The 23,310-nt window shown below is 48.8% G+C and overlaps 1 protein-coding gene across 1 annotated transcript in view; it reads left to right on the top strand.

The window, feature by feature from the left end:
• Positions 1 to 23,310, top strand: part of LOC116936958 (mucin-2-like) — a 138,917-nt gene that overhangs the window by 80,084 nt on the left and 35,523 nt on the right. The window contains exons 2-7 of the mRNA XM_076056988.1: positions 9,479 to 9,511; positions 10,736 to 10,876; positions 12,852 to 12,969; positions 16,570 to 16,708; positions 19,502 to 19,588; positions 21,454 to 21,526. Of these exons, the coding sequence (XP_075913103.1) occupies positions 9,479 to 9,511; positions 10,736 to 10,876; positions 12,852 to 12,969; positions 16,570 to 16,708; positions 19,502 to 19,588; positions 21,454 to 21,526 (591 nt within the window). The remainder of the gene's footprint in view (positions 1 to 9,478; positions 9,512 to 10,735; positions 10,877 to 12,851; positions 12,970 to 16,569; positions 16,709 to 19,501; positions 19,589 to 21,453; positions 21,527 to 23,310) is intronic.

Here is a 23,310-nt window from a genome sequence, read left to right as displayed (position 1 = left end):
TACAGATGTAGATGCCACTGGTTCTTCACGTTCTGTAGATGTAGATGCCACTGGTTCTGCACGTTATGCAAATGTCGTTGCCACTGGTTATTCACGTTATGCAGATGTAGATGCCACTGGTTATTCACATTCTCGAAGATGCCACTGGTTCTTCACGTTCTGCAGATGTAGATGCCACTGGTTCTTCACGTTCTGCAGATGTAGATGCCACTGGTTCTTCACGTTCTGCAGATGTAGATGCCACTGGTTCTTCACGTTCTGCAGATGTAGATGCCACTGGTTCTTTGCGTTCTGCAGATGTAGATGCCATTGGTTCTTCACGTTATGCAGATGTATATGCCACTAGTTCTTCGCGTTCTGCAGATGTAGATGCCATTAGTTTTCACATTCTGAAGATGTAGATGCCACTGGTTCTTTACAATCTGCAAATGTAGATGCCATTGGTTCTTCACGTTCTGTAGATGTTGATGACACTGGTACTTCACGTTCTGCAGATGTAAATGCCACTGCATCTTCACATTCTGTAGATGTTGATGCCACTGGTTCTTCACGTTATGCAGATGTAAATGCCACTGGTTCTTCACGTTATGCAGATGTAGATGCCACTGGTTCTTCACGTTCTGCAGATGTAGATGCCACTGGTTCTTCACGTTATGCAGATGTAGATGCTACTGGTTCTACATTTCTGCAGATGTAGATGTCACTGGTTCTTCGCGTTCTGTAGATGTTGATGACACTGGTACTTTACGTTCTGCAGATGTAAATGCCACTGGATCTTCACATTCTGTAGATGTTGATGCCACTGGTTCTTCACGTTATGCAGATGTAGATGCTACTGGTTCTACATTTCTGCAGATGTAGATGTCACTGGTTCTTCACGTTCTGTAGATGTTGATGCCACTGGTGCTTTACTTTCTGCAGATGTAGATGCCACTGGTTCTTCACATTCTGTAGATGTTGATGCCACTGGTTCTTCGCGTTATGCAGATGTAGATGCCACTAGTTCTTCACGTTCTGTAGATGTAGATGCCATTAGTTTTCACGTTCTGAAGATGTAGATGCCACTGGTTCTTTACATTCTGCAGATGTAGAAGCCACTGGTTCTTCACGTTAATCAGATGTAGATGCCACTGGTTCTTCACGTTATGCAGATGTAGATGCCACTGGTTCTTAACGTTCTGTAGATGTAGATGACACTGGTTCTTCACGTTCTGCAGATGTAGATGCCACTGGTTCTTCACGTTCTGCAGATGTTGATGTCACTGGTTCTTCACGTTCTGCAGATGTAGATACCACTGGTTCCTCATGTCCTACAGATGTAGATGCCACTGGTTCTTCACGTTCTGCAGATGTAGATGCCACTGGTTCTTCACGTTCTACAGATGTAGATGTCACTGATTCTTCACGTTCTGTAGATGTAGATGCCACTGGTTCTGCACGTTATGCAAATGTCGTTGCCACTGGTTCTTCACGTTCTGCAGATGTAGATGCCATTGGTTCTTCACGTTATGCAGATGTATATGTCACTAGTTCTTCGCGTTCTGCAGATGTAGATGCCATTAGTTTTCACATTCTGAAGATGTAGATGCCACTGGTTCTTTACAATCTGCAAATGTAGATGCCATTGGTTCTTCACGTTCTGTAGATGTTGATGACACTGGTACTTCACGTTCTGCAGATGTAAATGCCACTGCATCTTCACATTCTGTAGATGTTGATGCCACTGGTTCTTCACGTTATGCAGATGTAAATGCCACTGGTTCTTCACGTTATGCAGATGTAGATGCCACTGGTTCTTCACGTTCTGCAGATGTAGATGCCACTGGTTCTTCACGTTATGCAGATGTAGATGCTACTGGTTCTACATTTCTGCAGATGTAGATGTCACTGGTTCTTCGCGTTCTGTAGATGTTGATGACACTGGTACTTTACGTTTTGCAGATGTAAATGCCACTGGATCTTCACATTCTGTAGATGTTGATGCCACTGGTTCTTCACGTTCTGTAGATGTAGATGCCACTGGTTCTGCACGTTATGCAAATGTCGTTGCCACTGGTTATTCACGTTATGCAGATGTAGATGCCACTGGTTATTCACATTCTCGAAGATGCCACTGGTTCTTCACGTTCTGCAGATGTAGATGCCACTGGTTCTTCACGTTCTGCAGATGTAGATGCCACTGGTTCTTTGCGTTCTGCAGATGTAGATGCCATTGGTTCTTCACGTTATGCAGATGTATATGCCACTAGTTCTTCGCGTTCTGCAGATGTAGATGCCATTAGTTTTCACATTCTGAAGATGTAGATGCCACTGGTTCTTTACATTCTGCAAATGTAGATGCCATTGGTTCTTCACGTTCTGTAGATGTTGATGACACTGGTACTTCACGTTCTGCAGATGTAGATGCCACTGGATCTTCACATTCTGTAGATGTTGATGCCACTGGTTCTTCACGTTATGCAGATGTAGATGCCACTGGTTCCTCACGTTATGCAGATGTAGATGCCACTGGTTATTCACGTTCTGCAGATGTAGATGCCACTGGTTCTTCACGTTATGCAGATGTAGATGCTACTGGTTCTACATTTCTGCAGATGTAGATGTCACTGGTTTTTCACGTTCTGTAGATGTTGATGCCACTGGTGCTTTACTTTCTGCAGATGTAGATGCCACTAGTTCTTCGCGTTCTGCAGATGTAGATGCCATTAGTTTTCACGTTCTGAAGATGTAGATGCCACTGGTTCTTTACATTCTGCAGATGTAGATGCCACTGGTTCTTCGCGTTATGCAGATGTAGAAGCCACTGGTTCTTCACGTTAATCAGATGTAGATGCCACTGGTTCTTCACGTTATGCAGATGTAGATGCCACTGGTTCTTAACGTTCTGTAGATGTAGATGCCACTGGTCCTTCGCGTTCTGCAGATGTAGATGCCACTGGTTCTATACGTTCTGCAGATGTAGATGCCATTGGTTCTTCACGTTCTGTAGATGTAGATGCCACTGGTTCTTCATGTTATGCAGATATAGTTTCCACTGGTCCTTCACCTTCTGCAGATGTTGATGCCACTGGTTCTTAACGTTGTAGATGTAGATGCCACTGGTTCTTCATGTTCTGTTAATGTAGATGCCACTGGTTCTTCATGTTCTGCAGATGTAGTTGCCACTGGTTCCTCATGTTCTGCAGATGTAGATACCACTGGTTCTTCACGTTATGCAGATGTAGATGCCACTCGTTCTTCACGTTCTACAGATGTAGATGCCACTAGTTCTTCACGTTCTGCAGATGTAGTTGCCACTGGTTCTTCACATTCTGTAGATGTAGATGCCACTGGTTCTTCACGTTATGCAGATGTAGATGCCACTAGTTCTTCGCGTTCTGCAGATGTAGATGCCATTAGTTTTCACGTTCTGAAGATGTAGATGCCACTGGTTCTTTACATTCTGCAGATGTAGATGCCACTGGTTCTTCGCGTTATGCAGATGTAGATGCCACTGGTTCTTCACGTTATGCAGATGTAGATGCCACTGGTTCTTCACGTTATGCAGATGTAGATGCCACTGGTTCTTAACGTTCTGTAGATGTAGATGCCACTGGTTCTTCGCGTTCTGCAGATGTAGATGCCACTGGTTCTTTACGTTCTGCAGATGTAGATGCCATTGGTTCTTCACGTTCTGTAGATGTTGATGGCACTGGTGCTTTACGTTCTGCCGATGTTGATCCCACTGGTTCTTAACGTTCTGTTGATGTAGATGCCACTGGTTCTTCATGTTATGCAGATATAGTTGCCACTGGTCCTTCACCTTCTGCAGATGTTGATGCCACTGGTTCTTAACGTTCTGTACATGTAGATGCCACTGGTTCTTCATGTTTTGTTAATGTAGATGCCACTGGTTCTTCATGTTCTGCAGATGTAGATGCCACTGGTTCTTCACGTTATGCAGATGTAGATGCCCCTGGTTCTTCACGTTATGCAGATATAGTTGCCACTGGTTCTTCGCGTTCTGTTTGGCGGGTTGATGTGTTGGTGCATTGGTGGCTGGGTTGGCGGGGAGGGTTGCTGCGTTGGTGGGTGCGTTGGTGGGTTGGCTGACTGGCGGGTGGGTGGGTGGGTTGGTGCCGGCGTGCAAACGTCCGACTAGCGCAGCGACGGGGCCACCTCCGCCTCAGGACGAGTCGGTGTGGGCCTTGCGAGCGAACCCCAGCGGGCAGCGCGAGCTTCAGCACATTTCATGCATTCATCGCGGACGTCCCCCACCCACGTCTCCCATGGCCGTCAGTAGCAGGGGCGTTGGTCCGCGTGTGCCCAGGGCAAGTCACGCCGTGTACGACCCCACAACACTCAACCAAAAAACATATTTCACCTGACGCACGGCGTGTACGTTTGAACTTATTTGGCACCCGTAGTATGGTGGTGTAGTGTATAGTGTAGTGTATAGTAGTGTAGTGTATAGTAGTGTAGTGTATAGTAGTGTAGTGTATAGTAGTGTAGTGTATAGTAGTGTAGTGTATAGTAGTGTAGTGTATAGTAGTGTAGTGTATAGTAGTGTAGTGTATAGTAGTGTAGTGTATAGTGTAGTGTATAGTAGTGTAGTGTATAGTAGTGTAGTGTATAGTGTAGTGTATAGTAGTGTAGTGTATAGTACTGTAGTGTATAGTAGTGTATAGTAGTGTAGTCTATATTAGTGTAGTGTATAGTAGTGTAGTGTATAGTGTAGTGTATAGTGTAGTGTATAGTAGTGTAGTGTATAGTAGTGTAGTGTATAGTAGTGTAGTGTATAGTAGTGTATAGTAGTGTATAATGTAGTGTATAGTAGCGTATAGTAGTGTATAGTGTCACGTATAGTAGTGTATAGTGTAGTATAGTATATAGTAGTGTATAGTGTATAGTACTGTATAGTAGCGTATAGTATCATGTATAGTAGTGTAGTGTATAGTGTAGTGTATAGCAGTGTAGTGTATAGCAGTGTAGTGTATAGCAGTGTAGTGTATAGTGTAGTGTATAGCGTAGTGTATAGTGTAGTGTATAGTAGTGTATAGTGTAGTGTATAGCGTAGTGTATAGTGTAGTGTATAGTAGTGTATAGTGTAGTGTATAGTGTAGTGTATAGTGCAGTGTATATAGCGTCTTTGTTCGACGTCCAGCAGCCAATAGCCAATAGCCGCTGCTGCGGTGAGGATGATGAGCGGAGTTGGCGTGGCGATGGTTTATAGCCCCTTGACGAGATTGGCAGCTAAGGCGGTGGAGCGATGGTGCTTCATCTGTGACACCGCGAGGGGGGGTCCAAAATCGCGTGACGTCATTTATGCACGGCCCCATAAGTTGCACTCAGGCCAGGCCAGTCACCGCAAAGGTCGTTGCGTATCTCGACCGCCCGATCTGTCACTCTCCGTCTCTCTCTGTCTCTCTCGGGTGCAGTGCCGATGGAAAAGCATCGCGCCATGAATAAATATGTACGACGTTATAGCAACGAAATATATTCCGAAGTTACCAAGCACATTTACTTTTTTTAAAAAAAAAATTTGATTTAAAGCTTTCGTGACTGGCAGGGATTCATATTCTTGGTTCTTTCGGTAAAGTCACCACGTTAGAAGGGAAACAATAAAATAATAAAAAATATAAAACAATAAAATTCTCACGACGTTTCGAATGCAACACAAGAAGCAATCATCATCAGGTGTGAAAACCACATTTACTTTGTCTGTATGGGCCTGTGCGTCCCGGGAGTGGGGGTGTAGCGATAAGCGCTTACGATACCTGGTGACACGAATACCCGCTCACGGCCAACACCGGTGATAGCGATTATCTGAACCGGTCCCGGGCCTCCCCTAGATCGACTCAGCCTCAAACGGGTACCTGGTGCGGTGCATCAAAACGTGGCCACTGGGGAGACAAAGGCGGCTGGGCGTGGTGCTGGTTTCGTTCGCCAATGGGCCCCCTTGTGGTACATTGGCCCCACTCAAGGATGTGACCCTGCTCGGCCAGACACACACACAAGGGGGCGCTGCGTAACCAGCGGCTGACGTCTTCAGCGCAAAGTTATCGTCTCTCGAGACACGCAAACACAAAGATCCCCCGTGTAGCTTTAACAGACTGTTGGGGCAAGTGCTGCTAGCGAGTAGTACTGTGAAAGCCGGGACGGCACACGAGGAGGTGGGTGGTCAACACCACGCACGGCCGCCTTTGTCTCCCCAGTGGTGATTTTGTTTTTTTTACACACCGCACCAGGTACTCATTCGAGGCTGAGTCCACTTAGGGGAGGCCCAGGACCGATGCAAATGATCGTCACTGGTGTTGATGCCGAACGAGCGAAAATTGAACTCGGGTCGCCGGGTTTGTAGTGCAGCGCTAACTGCTACTACACTGCTGCTGCTGCCAAATGATCACCATCATCATTATACTCTTTGGTTCTTTCGGTAAAGTGTCACGTAGTTCGAAATAACATAAAATAAAACAAATCACGACGTTTCGATCGCGACACACAAGCGATCGTGATCAGGCAAAGGAGTCAGCCTCTAAAGGCAAACTCTTTATATAAAGGTTTGGGGATGCGCGTCCCCCAAGCGTATCAACAGCACCAGGAATTATATTCTTGGCACTTTCGGTAAAGTCACGTTGAAGGGAAACAATAAAATAATAAAATATATATAAAACAATAAAAATTCTCACGACGTTTCGACCATAACACAAACGGTCATCATAAGGTGTGAAAAAAATTATATATAAAACAATAAAAATTCTCACGACGTTTCGACCATAACACAAACGGGCATCATCAGGTGTGAAGTGTCACGTAGTTCAACTCTCATCTGCCTAGGGGTTTTTCCCTCCCGCCCCACTGTTTACCCTGCCGCTGGGTACTGGCTGAAGTTCCCATCCCCCCGTGTTGTGAACGCTTCATCGCGGCCGGCCTGTAAAGCTCTATGCCCCCTTTTTGGGGGGGTGCCGCCATGTAATCCGGTCTGGGGGGCTCAGACAATTTCCTGGTCCGGGGAAACCGTGGAACGTCCCTGCCAGTGGGGGTCCTTGGGTGAAACTCCACCGTACCAGGTGATCCCTCCTCGAGACCCTACAGGGGTGCATGCGAGTGTTTAGTGGGGCATACGTGGGGGGGCGGGGGGGGGGGTGCGAGGAGAGGGTAGCGCCGGCCGAGTTGCTCCGCTGCGGTGGTACCACAAGCTCTGCTAGCCACGATAGCGGCTTCAGGAGAGCGAGAGGGCTCGCGCAGTTTTTGCTATTCCTTCTCCGCTGAAGCGGAACGGACTGGAGTGGCTTGCGTGGCCACAATGGCACTCCGACTACCGTGCCGCGTGTTTTGTTTTTTTACTTTCCGCTCACGGAGGAGTTTTTCGCGCGTCGGCCCGGCTCAGATTTCCACGCGGTTTTGATGGTTCCCACGACCGGTGTCTTTGGAGGAGGAATGTCAAAAGGCGTGCGCTGTCTGGCCCTCGAATGAGGTGTTCTTATTCTGGCCCATAGGCCGATGGACCAACATCTTGTCGAACGAGTACCGATGGACGCCTATTTAATTCAAAGACATGTTGTTTACCCGTTATGATGGTGGCGACGCTACCGCGGGGCTGTGAGTCGACCTCATCGCATCTCGGAAGCTAGGCCGGTCGTGAGCCTGGCTAGCGCTCCGGTGGGCGACGGCCACCACCAGCCATGCACGACAGCGGAAGCTGCCCGTAATTGCCGGGGATACGTCACGGCTACTCAAATTGTAAATGTGTGCGGGGCGTCTACTCACCAACACACAACCGGGTAGTGCTGAACCCGTAACTAATTTGCCAAGTTTTGTTGACGCGACAACAACCCTTACTTGGTTGGCTGTGTCGGGTGGTGGCGGGTTTATTCACGACACACATTTACATACCTGTCAACACATATGGTTTACCACGTATTATCGCACAGGAAAATTGAGTTTTCAGGTCCATACGGTGTACAGCCGTTTCAATACGGGCAACACAAAATGTCTATTCGTTTGTGTTTCTCCCTCGTGATGGGACTTTGTAGGATGAACGTTGAGATTTATAAGGGGCACGGGGTGACCAATAAGGTCTGAATTCGTTTGTGATAAGGTAGGCACTGATAAGGGGTTTACAGGTATGTATTTATACTTATGTGATCTAACCCCAACAAACTGCTAGTATTGATTTATATTGGTCACGAAAGCACTACTACTTGTCAAAGTGACGCGCGGCAAGTTGCCGGTGAGATGTGGTTTTATGTGGCAGGGCAGCAGAGGGCCAGTTCGGCGGAAACCACCGTTGTACCATACCGCCTACGCTCCCCGCCTTTAACCAAACCCACGCTGGAAAAAACTTTATTCCAAATAGTTTTTTTTGGAGGGGGGTTTGCTCACGTGAATATAAAATGTTTTGTCATATTTAAACCAGCCACCACAGCCCAATTAGTGAGAGGTTTGTCACGTGAACAAACACGTGGTGCCAATTCGTGACTAGTACAGCACTAAACCAGTTGTGTGTTGGAGTAGTGAACCAATTCATTACGAGTACAGCACTAAACCGGTTGTGTGTTGGAGTAGTGAACCAATTCGTTACTAGTACAGCACTAAACTGGTTGTGTGTTGGGGTAATGAACCAATTCGTTACTAGTACAGCACTAAACCAGGTTTTTGTGTTGGAGTAGTGAACCAATTCGTTACTAGTACATCACTAAACTGGTTGTGTGTTGGAGTAGTGAGCTAATTCATTACTAGTACAGCACTAAACCAGGTTTTTGTGTTGGGGTAGTGAACCAATTCGTTACTAGTGCAGCACTAACCGGTTGTGTGTTGGAGTAGTGAACCAATTCGTTACTAGTACAGCACTAACCAGTTGTTGTGTGTTGGGGTAGTGAACCAATTCGTTACTAGCACAGCACTAAACCGGTTGTGTGTTGGAGTAGTGAACCAATTCGTTACTAGCACAGCACTAACCAGTTGTTGTGTGTTGGGATAGTGAACCAATTCGTTACTAGTACAGCACTAACCAGTTGTTGTGTGTTGGGGTAGTGAACCAATTCGTTACTAGCACAGCACTAAACCGGTTGTGTTGGAGTAGTGAACCAATTCGTTACTAGCACAGCACTAACCAGTTGTTGTGTGTTGGGGTAGTGAACCAATTCGTTACTAGCACAGCACTAAACCGGTTGTGTGTTGGGATAGTGAACCAATTCGTTACTAGCACAGCACTAAACCGGTTGTGTGTTGGAGTAGTGAACCAATTCGTTACTAGCACAGCACTGAACCGGACTGCGTGTTGGAGAGTAAAACCCACTGCCGTCTACAAAATGGCCACCAAAGGCCACGTGTTCCAATTCGATTGAAACCCGAGCGGGCGTGGCGACGAGAGGCAACCCTCATTCAGTCGGTGGGTTAGCGGAACGCGCTTGCAGGACGCCCGGCCCATTCACTGGCGCGCCTCTCGAACTTCGGCTGTCTAACGCTCCGTGCTCTCCATCTTCTCGTTTCCCAGCTGAGGGAGTCGGGGAGCGCCAGAGGCTCAGAGGTAAGAGTGGACGCCCCCCCCCCTCCCTCCCCCCCCCCTCCCGTGTGTGTGAACAAACAATTGACGGTTCAATCTTGATTTGAAGCTTTCGTGACTGCAGGAATCCACACTCTCTGGTTCTTTCGGTAAAGTCATCACGTAGGTATAAAATAAAATAAATCACGACGTTTCGATCGCAACACAAGCGGTCGTCCTCAGGCGTAAACAAAATATAATCCAGCAGTGGAATTGCTCTGCCGAAAGACCCAAAGAGTAAACAATTGGCGATTCATTTCGGAGGCTCGGAGGGTGGCGAGAGAGGGAGGAGGGGTGGGGATGGTTTCTCCTCTCTCGTTAACGCGTCTCGTCACTACTGGTTTCTAATTTTTGTTTTTGCCTCGAGCAGTGGTATAGTTTAGTATATGGTAGTGTATAGTGTAGTGTATAGTAGTGTATAGTGTAGTGTATAGTAGTGTAGTGTATAGTGTAGTGTATAGTAGTGTATAATGTAGTGTAGTATGTAGTGTAGTATGTAGTGTATAGTGTAGTGTATAGTGTAGTGTATAGTGTAGTGTATAGTAGTGTATAATGTAGTGTAGTATGTAGTGTATAGTGTAGTGTACAGTAGTGTATAATGTAGTGTATGTAGTGTATAGTGTAGTGTATAGTAGTGTATAGTGTAGTGTATAGTAGTGTATAGTGTAGTGTATAGTAGTGTATAGTAGTGATGTACCCCAGGTTTAGAAGAACCACTGTCCTAGAGCGTACTACCGCTCGCCTCCCACTGGCAAACGTCACTTGCACCGCGAGTACCTTCACCGCGTTCGCGCTGTTATACAATTCTGCTGCTGCCGCTGATTTCAGAAGCGACCTGGCCACAAATGATTGGCCCAAATGAGGTTGGCTAGCGAGGTGTTAACTACCTCGCCCGGTATGCGGGAGGTCGTGACTTCGATGCCGACTCTCTGCCCGTGATCGCGTGGATTTTTCTCCGGGTCCTCCGTTTTTTTTCCCCACCCTCCGCATTCAGAATCGACGTCACACATTTAGAGTAATTTGGCTGCTGCTGTACATTTGCACGCGATGATAATGATGACGATGACGACATCAGACACTTCGTTGGGTTATCAGGTCGCTTCTGAGAACGAGCTACATAGCTCAGCGGGACCCGACACCTGGTAAAAAAAAAAATAGTTGAGCTTAATAGATTGATAACGCTGATCCCTCATGTCCGCCGGCCCTCAGCATCACCAGGTTCCTCCTCCTTGTGCCCGGAGGGAGAGGTTTTCCGGCACTGCGGCTCACCGTGCGAAAAGAGCTGCTCCAACCCCATCGGAGAGATCAGCTGTGATGAGGAGTGCGTTTCGGGCTGCTTCTGCCCCGAGGGTACGGCTCACTCACCCGCTCAATCATTCGCTCGGTCATTAACTTGGTCACGTTGTTCACTCAGTCGCTCGCTCTATTACTTGCTTGCTCAATCACGTAGTCGCTCGCTCACTCACTCACTCGGTCACTAGCTCAATCAATCACTCGGTAGCTCGCTCACTTGCATGCTTGATTCAATCACTTACTCGCTCACTCGCTCGCTTGCTCATCAATCACTTACTCAGTCACTTACTCGCTCACTCACTCAATTGGTCACTAACTCAGTCGCTTGCTCGGTCGCTCGCTCACTTACACGCTCACTCAATAACTTTCTCGCTCACTCGGTCACTCACTCACTTGGTCACTCACTCGGTCATTCACTTGCTCGATAACTCACTCGCTAACTCACTCACTCGGCCACTCACTTCCTCGCTCACTCACTCGGTCATTCACTCACTCGCACGCTCAATCACTTACTCGCTCACTCACTCTCCGACTCCATCAGAGAGATCAGTTGTGATGAGGAGTGAGTGCCGAGCTGCTTCTGCCCCAAGGGTACGGATGGGCGGGCGGGCGGGCGGGCAATCGGCGCCCGCTCACTCAGCGGCTCAATTGGCGTGGGGCGACCGACCGCGAGGGGCGGCAGAGCCGCTCGGGGGCGTGCGTGAACGTTCGGTGACGTCCGTCTCGGTGCCCTTTGATGTTTGACCCGAGGGGGTGGCAGCATTACCCACTCACGGTCACCAGGGATGCGTGACCCAGGGGGCACAATCACTCCTTGTGGGCTCCCCAGCCTCCCCCCCCCCCCCCCCCCCCCGCTGACGGCTTTAAATTAATCAGGAAGTATTATATCTGATGCCGTGACGTCAAAAAAAGGGTGCCGTCCCCAAAGCACGGGGCCCGGGCCAGTCGCCCGTTTCGCCGGCTGTGTATCCGTGTCACTTCTGGACCTCCTCCCCCAACCCACTACTGGACATCTGTAACAAGGAGTTGTCATTGCTTCTTCTGGTTGCTCCTCTGCCTCCAGCCCAAATGCAGATTGCTCCTCTGCCTCCAGCCCAGACGCAGATTGCTCCTCTTACTCCAGCCCAAACACAGATTGCTCTTCAGCCTCCAGCCCAAACACAGATTGCTCCTCTGCCTCTAGCCCAAACACATATTGCTCCTCTGCCTCCAGCCCAAACACAGATTGCTCCTCTGCCTCTAGCCCAAACGCATATTGCTCCTCTTACTCCAGCCCAAACACAGATTGCTCCTCTTACTCCAGCCCAAACGCAGATTGCTCCTCTTACTCCAGCCCAGACACAGATTGCTCCTCTGCCTCTAGCCCAAACGCATATTGCTCCTCTTACTCCAGCCCAAACGCAGATTGCTCCTCTTACTCCAGCCCAAACACAGATTGCTCTTCAGCCTCCAGCCCAAACACAGATTGCTCCTCTGCCTCTAGCCCAAACGCATATTGCTCCTCTTACTCCAGCCCAAACACAGAATGCTCCTCTGCCTCTAGCCCAAACGCATATTGCTCCTCTTACTCCAGCCCAAACACAGATTGCTCCTCTTACTCCAGCCCAAACGCAGATTGCTCCTCTTACTCCAGCCCAGACACAGATTGCTCCTCTGCCTCTAGCCCAAACGCATATTGCTCCTCTTACTCCAGCCCAAACGCATATTGCTCCTCTTACTCCAGCCCAGACACATATTGCTCCTCTGCCTCTAGCCCAAACGCATATTGCTCCTCTTACTCCAGCCCAAACGCAGATTGCTCCTCTTACTCCAGCCCAGACACAGATTGCTCCTCTGCCTCTAGCCCAAACGCATATTGCTCCTCTTACTCCAGCCCAAACACAGATTGCTCCTCTTACTCCAGCCCAAACACAGATTGCTCTTCAGCCTCCAGCCAAAACGCAGATTGCTCCTCTTCTTCCAGCCCAAATGCAGAGATTCTGATGGTGACATTGGGGCATCTCTGCTGTTGTCTCGGTCCCGCACGTGCCAGGCTCGGTGCGGAACGACCACGGGTCACGGGAGTGCATAGCGAGGCGCCAGTGCCCCTGCGTGTACAGAGGCTCCAAGTACCAGCCTGGGGACACGACGCATGACGCCCTGGGCTCATGGTGAGAGGCCTTCACTACAGGGTCTTCACTACAGGGGTCTTCACTACAGGGGTCTTCACTACAGGGGTCTTCACTACAAGGGCCTTCACTACAAGGGTCTTCACTACACGGTCTTCACTACACGGTCTTCACTATATGGGTCTTCACTACACGGTCTTCACTACAGGGGTCTTCACTACACGGTCTTCACTACACGGTCTTCACTATAGGGGTCTTCACTACACGGTCTTCACTATAGGGGTCTTCACTACAGGGGTCTTCACTACAGGGGTCTTCACTACACGGTCTTCACTACAGGGGTCTTCACTACAGCGGTCTTCACTATAGGGGTCTTCACTACAGGGGTCTTCACTATAGGGGTCTTCACTACAGGGGTCTTCACCACACGGTCTTCACCACACGGTCTTCACCACAGGGGTCTTCACTACAGGGGTCTTCACTACAGGGGTCTTCACTACACGGTCTTCACTACAGGGGTCTTCACTACAGGGGTCTTCACTACACGGTCTTCACTACACGGTCTTCACCACACGGTCTTCACTACAGGGGTCTTCACTATAGGGTCTTCACTATAGGGGTCTTCACTACAGGGTCTTCACTACAGGGTCTTCACTATAGGGTCTTCACTACACGGTCTTCACCACAGGGGTCTTCACTACACGGTCTTCACTACAGGGGTCTTCACTACACGGTCTTCACTACAGGGGTCTTCACTACAGGGGTCTTCACTACATGGTCTTCACTACACGGTCTTCACTACAGGGTCTTCACTAAAGGGTCTTCACCACACGGTCTTCACTACAGGGGTCTTCACTACAGGGGTCTTCACTACACGGTCTTCACTACAGGGTCTTCACCACACGGTCTTCACTACACGGTCTTCACTACAGGGTCTTCACTACAGGGTCTTCACTACACGGTCTTCACTACACGGTCTTCACTACAGGGGTCTTCACTATAGGGGTCTTCACTACACGGATCTTCACCACAGGGTCTTCACCACACGGATCTTCATCACACGGTCTTCACTACAGGGGTCTTCACTACAGGGGTCTTCACTACAGGGGTCTTCACTACACGGTCTTCACTACAGGGTCTTCACTACACGGTCTTCACCACAGGGTCTTCACTACACGGTCTTCACTACAGGGATCTTCACTATAGGGGTCTTCACTACAGGGGTCTTCACTACACGGTCTTCACCACACGGTCTTCACTACAGGGTCTTCACTATAGGGGTCTTCACTATAGGGGTCTTCACTACAGGGGTCTTCACTATAGGGGTCTTCACTACAGGGGTCTTCACCACACGGTCTTCACCACACGGTCTTCACCACAGGGGTCTTCACTACACGGTCTTCACCACACGGTCTTCACTACACGGTCTTCACTACAGGGGTCTTCACTATAGGGGTCTTCACTACACGGATCTTCACCACACGGTCTTCACTACAGGGGTCTTCACTACAGGGGTCTTCACTACAGGGGTCTTCACTACAGGGGTCTTCACCACACGGTCTTCACCACACGGTCTTCACCACAGGGGTCTTCACTACACGGTCTTCACTACAGGGGTCTTCACTACACGGTCTTCACTACAGAGGTCTTCACTACAGGGGTCTTCACTACACGGTCTTCACTACACGGTCTTCACCACACGGTCTTCACTACAGGGGTCTTCACTATAGGGTCTTCACTACACGGTCTTCACTATAGGGTCTTCACTATAGGGGTCTTCACTACAGGGTCTTCACTACAGGGTCTTCACTATAGGGTCTTCACTACACGGTCTTCACCACATGGTCTTCACTACACGGTCTTCACTACAGGGTCTTCACTACACGGTCTTCACCACACGGTCTTCACTACACGGTCTTCACTACAGGGGTCTTCACTACACGGTCTTCACCACACGGTCTTCACTACACGGTCTTCACTACAGGGGTCTTCACTATAGGGGTCTTCACTACACGGATCTTCACCACAGGGTCTTCACCACACGGATCTTCACCACACGGTCTTCACTACAGGGGTCTTCACTACAGGGGTCTTCACTACAGGGGTCTTCACTACACGGTCTTCACTACAGGGTCTTCACTACACGGTCTTCACTACACGGTCTTCACCACACGGTCTTCACTACAGGGGTCTTCACTACAGGGGTCTTCACTACACGGTCTTCACTACACGGTCTTCACTACAGGGTCTTCACTACAGGGTCTTCACTACACGGTCTTCACTACAGGGTCTTCACTATAGGGTCTTCACTATAGGGGTCTTCACTATAGGGGTCTTCACTACACGGTCTTCACTACACGGTCTTCACTACACGGTCTTCACTACAGGGTCTTCACTACACGGTCTTCACTACACGGTCTTCACGACACGGTCTTCACTACAGGGGTCTTCACTACAGGGGTCTTCACTACACGGTCTTCACTACACGGTCTTCACTACAGGGTCTTCACTACAGGGTCTTCACTACACGGTCTTCACTACACGGTCTTCACTATAGGGGTCTTCACTACAGGGGTCTTCACTACACGGTCTTCACCACAGGGTCTTCACTACACGGTCTTCACCACACGGATCTTCACCACACGGTCTTCACTACAGGGGTCTTCACTACACGGTCTTCACTACAGGGTCTTCACTACACGGTCTTCACCACAGGGTCTTCACTACACGGTCTTCACTACAGGGGTCTTCACTACAGGGGTCTTCACTACACGGTCTTCACTACACGGTCTTCACTACATGGTCTTCACTACAGGGGTCTTCACTACACGGTCTTCACTACAGGGGTCTTCACTACACGGTCTTCACTATACGGTCTTCACCACACGGATCTTCACTATAGGGTCTTCACTGCACGGGCCTTCAGGTGTATGATGGTGATGCTGATTATTACGTTGACAATGATGATGCTGCTGTCGATACCGGTGGGTGGTGATGGATGTATGATTATGATGTTGACAAAGGTGGTGTTGATAATGATGAAGGCGTGTGTTGTGATTGTGATGATGGTGGTGGCAATGATGATAATGATGATGTTGACTCTGGTGACAATGAAGATAACGAAGATGATGGTGATGATAACAATGATGGTGATGATAACGATGATGATAACGATGGTGATGTTGATGATGGTGGTGATGATGACGATGGTGATGATAAGGAAAATGTTGACTATTGTGACGATGATAACGATGATGGTGGTGGTGATGGTGGAAACGATGTTGATGATAATGACGGTGCTGATAACGATGCTGACGATGGTGATGAAAACGATGTCGATGATAATATTGACGATGGTGATATTAACGATGGTGGTGGTGATGATGATGGTGGTGACCATGAGTGATGATAATGACGGTGACGATAGCGATGGTGTTGACGATGGTGATGTTAACGACGGCGGTGATGATGGCGACGATAGCGATGACGGTGACGATGATGCTGATAATAACGTCGCTGATGTTGACGATGTTGGTGACAACTATGGTGGTGATGACAATGATGGTGCCGATGATAATGACGACGACGACGACGATGACGTCAATCGCAACGCCCCAATGACGAGAGACGACGCCGCCGCAGCACGTGCACGGGCGCCCACTGGCAGTGCCGCTCTTGGCCGCGGGGAGGCGAGTGCTCCGTTGAGGGTGCGGGCCTCCTCACTTCCTTCGACCTGGCGTCCCATCGCCTCCTCACCGAGGGCGACTACATCATGGCAGCGGTACGCAGAGCCCGGCCACGCCCCCCTAAGAACACTGTGGAGATCATACAAACTTCACGCAGTCTCACTCTCAAAAGAGTGAGTGGAGTTTGTCTGAGCTCCCCTTGTTCTACTGAGTGAGAGTGAGTGGAGTTTGTATGAGCTCCCCTTGTTCTACTGAGTGAGTGGAGTTTGTATGAGCTCCCCTTGTTCTACTGAGTGAGTGGAGTTTGTTTGAGCTCCCCTTGTTCTACTGAGTGAGTGGAGTTTGTATGAGCTCCCCTTGTTCTACTGAGTGAGTGGAGTTTGTATGAGCTCCCCTTGTTCTACTGAGTGAGTGGAGTTTGTATGAGCTCCCCTTGTTCTACTGAGTGAGTGGAGTTTGTATGATCTCCCCTTGTTCTACAGAGTGAGAGTGAGTGGAGTTTGTATGATCTCCCCTTGTTCTACAGAGTGAGAGTGAGTGGAGTTTGTATGAGCTCCCCTTGTTCTACTGAGTGAGTGGAGTTTGTATGAGCTCCCCTTGTTCTACTGAGTGAGTGGAGTTTGTATGAGCTCCCCTTGTTCTACTGAGTGAGTGGAGTTTGTATGAGCTCCCCTTGTTCTACTGAGTGAGTGGAGTTTGTATGAGCTCCCCTTGTTCTACTGAGTGAGTGGAGTTTGTATGATCTCCCCTTGTTCTACAGAGTGAGAGTGAGTGGAGTTTGTATGATCTCCCCTTGTTCTACAGAGTGAGAGTGAGTGGAGTTTATATGATCTCCCCTTGTCCTACAGAGTGAGTGAGTGGAGTTTGTGTGATCTCCCCTTGTTCTACAGAGTGAGAGTGAGTGGAGTTTGTATGAGCTCCCCTTGTTCTACTGAGTGAGTGGAGTTTGTATGAGCTCCCCTTGTTCTACTGAGTGAGTGGAGTTTGTATGATCTCCCCTTGTTCTACTGAGTGAGTGGAGTTTGTATGAGCTCCCCTTGTTCTACTGAGTGAGTGGAGTTTGTATGATCTCCCCTTGTTCTACAGAGTGAGAGTGAGTGGAGTTTGTATGATCTCCCCTTGTTCTACAGAGAGTGAGTGGAGTTTGTATGATCTCCCCTTGTTCTACAGAGTGAGAGTGAGTGGAGTTTGTATGATCTCCCCTTGTCCTACAGAGTGAGTGAGTGGAGTTTGTATGATCTCCCCTTGTTCTACAGAGTGAGAGTGAGTGGAGTTTGTATGAGCTCCCCTTGTTCTACTGAGTGAGTGGAGTTTGTATGAGCTCCCCTTGTTCTACTGAGTGAGTGGAGTTTGTATGATCTCCCCTTGTTCTACAGAGTGAGTGGAGTTTGTATGATCTCCCCTTGTTCTACAGAGAGTGAGTGGAGTTTGTATGATCTCCCCTTGTTCTACAGAGTGAGAGTGAGTGGAGTTTGTATGATCTCCCCTTGTCCTACAGAGTGAGTGGAGTTTGTATGATCTCCCCTTGTTCTACAGAGTGAGAGTGAGTGGAGTTTGTATGAGCTCCCCTTGTTCTACTGAGTGAGTGGAGTTTGTATGAGCTCCCCTTGTTCTACTGAGTGAGTGGAGTTTGTATGATCTCCCCTTGTTCTACAGAGTGAGAGTGAGTGGAGTTTGTATGATCTCCCCTTGTTCTACAGAGAGTGAGTGGAGTTTGTATGATCTCCCCTTGTCCTACAGAGTGAGTGGAGTTTTTATGAGTTCCCCTTGTTCTACAGAGTGAGAGTGAGTGGAGTTTGTATGATCTCCCCTTGTTCTACAGAGAGTGAGCGGAGTTTGTATGATCTCCCCTTGTCCTACAGAGTGAGTGGAGTTTTTATGAGTTCCCCTTCTCCTACAGAGTGAGTGGAGTTTGTATGAGCTCCCCTTGTCCTACAGAGTGAGAGTGAGTGGAGTTTGTATGAGCTCTCCTTGTTCTACTGAGTGAGTGGAGTTTGTATGATCTCCCCCTGTTTTACAGAGTGAGTGGAGTTTGTATGATCTCCCCTTGTCCTACAGAGTGAGTGAGTGGAGTTTGTATGATCTCCCACTGTTTTACAGAGTGAGAGTGAGTGGAGTTTGTGTGATCTCCCCCCTGTTCTACAGAGTGAGTGAGAGGAGTTTGTATGATCTCCCCCTGTTCTACAGAGTGAGTGAGTTGAGTTTGTATGATCTCCCCCCTGTTCTACTGAGTGGAGTTTGTATGATCTCCCTCTGTTCTACAGAGTGAGAACGAGTGGAATTTGTATGGTCTGGATTGATTGGAAGGCATTGCCCAGATAAGCTCACTAACAACGGTGGGAGGCTACTAGACTTTTGTGCAGGCCATGGGCTTGTAATTACCAACACTCTGTTCCAGCATGGGCCCATCCACACATCATTATGGATGCAAGCAAGAACATCTACTGGACTATATAGTGATGGAACAGCAGACACGGACCCTTGTCCTTGATACCAAGACCTACCGTAGAGCTGATCTGCCCCCTGACCATTGGCTTTTCATCTGTAAGATGTGTCTGCCATTCATCCACTCCGGTGGTAGGTGTACAATGAGCAGAGCCCTGGGTGGCTAAAACACAGCAAGTTGCCACAGTAGTGGGCACAGGTGTTCCATCGGCCAGTTATCTTAGTCAGTCGACCCATGGCACCTGGGTCCATCCTGTGACCTCCTGCCAGTGGGCGTTCGAAACTTAACAGGACCTTAACGTACACATAGCCTGGCACAAACGCCGTGGTGAATGGTGCTTGCGTCAGGCTTGTGTCAGGCCATTCGCAAGGGGAGCTCATACTTAGTGGCGAATGGCGGTTATTGTTGTTGTCTGTGTGTGATTGCGTGTGTTTGTGTGCAGACATCCGAGTGGAGTGTGCAGGTCTTCACACGCGAGGCAGACTGGGGTTTGCCACAGCTGGAGTCTGTGGCTCTCCTCACGCCCTCGGTAATTAATCTAACCCTAATCCTGAACCCACGGGGCTGCCCTGCCCCCGACCGTGCATTTAGCGGTTGATAAATCGGCAGGAATGTTGTTTATGTGCTCATGCCACTTGCTCCGTTTTACTTTATACTCATTCACTTTCAACGACTTGCTTACCCTTTCTCTATTTTGCACTCCGTTCTCGTGTTTGTCTTGTTATTGTTGTTGCAATGAGCCCAGGCCCTCAGCCCCTACTACTTCTTCTCCTTCTTTCTTATGGAATTGTGAAAAGCAACAGTCTTTGTTTTTTTTGTTAATGATCGTCATAAATGAATGCAAAGGTTCCTCGTCCAGTCCAACGATGTGGTTGAAGCAGTGTGGATTTCAGCAATACCGCCAGATTTGCCCCTAATGGGCTTCTGTGACAAAGAGCGGATTCCTCCTCTCTCTCCTCCCACTCCACCCTTCTCCTCAAGTCTAAATACAAATTCCGGTTTCTAGAAGTCTCTGTGTCTCCATGTGCGTAGGTGCGTTGAACTCCGTTCGCACCATCGAACACACGCGGTTAATCCGCAGATCGGATGAAGCAACAACCAGATGTGTGGCTGCCGCCTGATGCTGCTGCTTGTTGTTGTAATTACCGGTGAACCGATATGTGGAAGTGAGTTCACTCTCCAAAACACAGCCGGGTTAGTGCTGTACTAGTAACGAATTGGTTCACTCTCCAACACACAACCGGTTAGTGCTTTACTAGTAACGAATTGATTCACTCTCCAACACACAACCAGTTTAGTGCTGTACTAGTAACGAATTGGTTCACTACCCCAACACACAACCGGTTAGTGCTGTACTAGTAACGAATTGGTTCACTACTCCAACACACAACCGGTTAGTGCTTTACTAGTAACGAATTGATTCACTCTCCAACACACAACCAGTTTAGTGCTGTACTAGTAACGAATTGGTTCACTACCCCAACACAACCGGTTAGTGCTGTACTAGTAACGAATTGGTTCACTCTCCAACACACAACTGGTTTAGTAGTGCTGTACTAGTAACGAATTGAAGTTTTCATGACTGCAGGTATCCATACTCTTTAAGGTTCTTTCGGTAAAGTCACGTAGTAGGTATATATAGCCTCGTGATACAAGCAGCTCTTTTGCCCCCTTCAGCAGTTGCTTTTTGCTGTGGTTGTCCCACCTGATGACGGACGCTTGTGCTGCGCCCGAAATGTCGAATTTTAATTTTATTTTGTTATATTTTGTATTTTATACCTACGTGACTTTACCGAAAGAACCAAAAAGTATGAATATACAACTAACGAGTTGGGGTGTGCGTGATGCCCTTTTTTGGGGGTGTGCGAGACATGGCTAGATTATTTATTGAAAAGGTAAATCATCGAAACACACAAATTAAGCACGGGGCACGTTAGGTTACAACTTAATTTGTTTGCATCAAGCCCGATGTATTTATTCACATTGTTACATTTTAAATTTTGATTTAAAGCTTTCGTGACTGCAGGGATTCATATTCTTGGTTCTTTCGGTAAAGTCACCACGTAGAAGGGAAGCAATAAAATAATAAAAAAATAAAACAATTAAATTATCACGACGTTTCGACTGCAACACAAGCAGCAATCATCATCAGCTGTGAAAACCACAGCAAGAAAATGTGTTAAAAAATGGCGTTTTTTTTAACGTGTTAAAAACACCGCCACTTTTTTCAAATTTTGTTACATTTTTTTGTAAAGATTGAGAACCGAAAGATGGGGAGGGGGGGGGGTGGCTTGCAGCAACGCTGCAGTAAGAAGTTCAGAGCGACGTGGTGGTGTAAATCCACCACCTTGCTTTACCTCTCATCCCACCTCACCACCAACAACCCACCCACAGGACTCGCTGGAGTTCGGGAGGGACGGCCTGGTGTTCAAGGAAGAGAGTTTGCTGCCGCTGCCGTATCGGTCAGGTGAGAGACAGAGGGAGCGAAGTGCCTGACTCCGGGCATTGCTGGGGAACGTCTGCGAGTTGCTGGCACCTCAGTTGCCATCAGACACGCTCCATTTGATTCTGTTTATCATTCCACTGAGCTGCTGGTCAGTAGCTCTTTTTTCAGAAGCGGAGCTGGCCGCCACAGGTGATAGCAGCTCAGCCAGGTGGCTAATGTCATCATCACGTGGGCATTTATGTCAGCAGCCGAATACTCTACAAGCGTGGAGACGTTGGTTCTAAATGTGGCGGGGAAAAAACCGAAGGACCCGGAGAAAAATCCACGCGACCACGGCGAGATTGAGAGACACGCACATTCCAAATATACATCAGCAGTTATTGTCAGGGGTCGAGATGGAACCCACGACCTCACTCCGTCACAACGCGGAACACTCACTCCGTCACAATGTGGAACACTCACTCCATCACAACGTGGAAGACTCACTCTGTCACAACGTGGAACACTCCGTCACAACGTGGAACACTCCGTCACAACGTGGAACACTCCGTCACAACGTGGAACACTCCGTCACAACGTGGAACACTCCATCACAATGCGGAACACTCACTCCGTCACAACGTGGAACACTCCGTCACAACGTGGAACACTCTGTCACAACGTGGAACACTCACTCCGTCACAACGTGGAACACTCACTCTGTCACAACGTGGAACACTCCGTCACAACGTGGAACACTCCGTCACAACGTGGAACACTCCGTCACAACGTGGAACACTCCGTCACAACGTGGAACACTCACTCCGTCACAACGTGGAACACTCCGTCACAACGTGGAACACTCACTCCGTCACAACGTGGAACACTCCGTCACAACGTGGAACACTCACTCCGTCACAACGTGGAACACTCCGTCACAACGCGGAACACTCTGTCACAACGTGGAACACTCGGTCACAACGTGGAACACTCACTCCATCACAACGTGGAAGACTCACTCTGTCACAACGTGGAACACTCCGTCACAACGTGGAACACTCCGTCACAACGTGGAACACTCCGTCACAACGCGGAACACTCTGTCACAACGTGGAACACTCCGTCACAACGTGGAACACTCCGTCACAACGTGGAACACTCCGTCACAACGTGGAACATTCCGTCACAACGTGGAACACTCACTCCGTCACAACGTGGAACACTCCGTCACAACGCGGAACACTCCGTCACAACGTGGAACACTCCGTCACAACGTGGAACACTCCGTCACAACGTGGAACATTCCGTCACAACGTGGAACACTCACTCCGTCACAACGTGGAACACTCCGTCACAACGTGGAACACTCCGTCACAACGTGGAACACTCACTCCGTCACAACGTGGAACACTCCGTCACAACGTGGAACACTCCGTCACAACGTGGAACACTCCGTCACAACGTGGAACATTCCGTCACAACGTGGAACACTCACTCCGTCACAACGTGGAACACTCCGTCACAACGCGGAACACTCCGTCACAACGTGGAACACTCCGTCACAACGTGGAACACTCCGTCACAATGTGGAACACTCCGTCACAACGTGGAACACTCCGTCACAACGTGGAACACTCCGTCACAACGTGGAACACTCACTCCGTCACAACGTGGAACACTCACTCCGTCACAACGTGGAACACTCACTCCGTCACAACGTGGAACACTCTGTCACAACGTGGAACACTCCGTCACAACGTGGAACACTCCGTCACAACGTGGAACACTCCGTCACAACGTGGAACACTCACTCCGTCACAACGTGG

Source organism: Petromyzon marinus, chromosome 79, assembly GCF_048934315.1.
Source record: "Petromyzon marinus isolate PM22_M1 ecotype Great Lakes invasive population chromosome 79, UKy_Petmar_22M1.pri1.0, whole genome shotgun sequence".
Lineage (NCBI taxonomy): Eukaryota > Metazoa > Chordata > Hyperoartia > Petromyzontiformes > Petromyzontidae > Petromyzon > Petromyzon marinus.
Note: the sequence above shows the minus strand (reverse complement) of the source record. Positions and strands in the feature narration are given on the sequence as shown.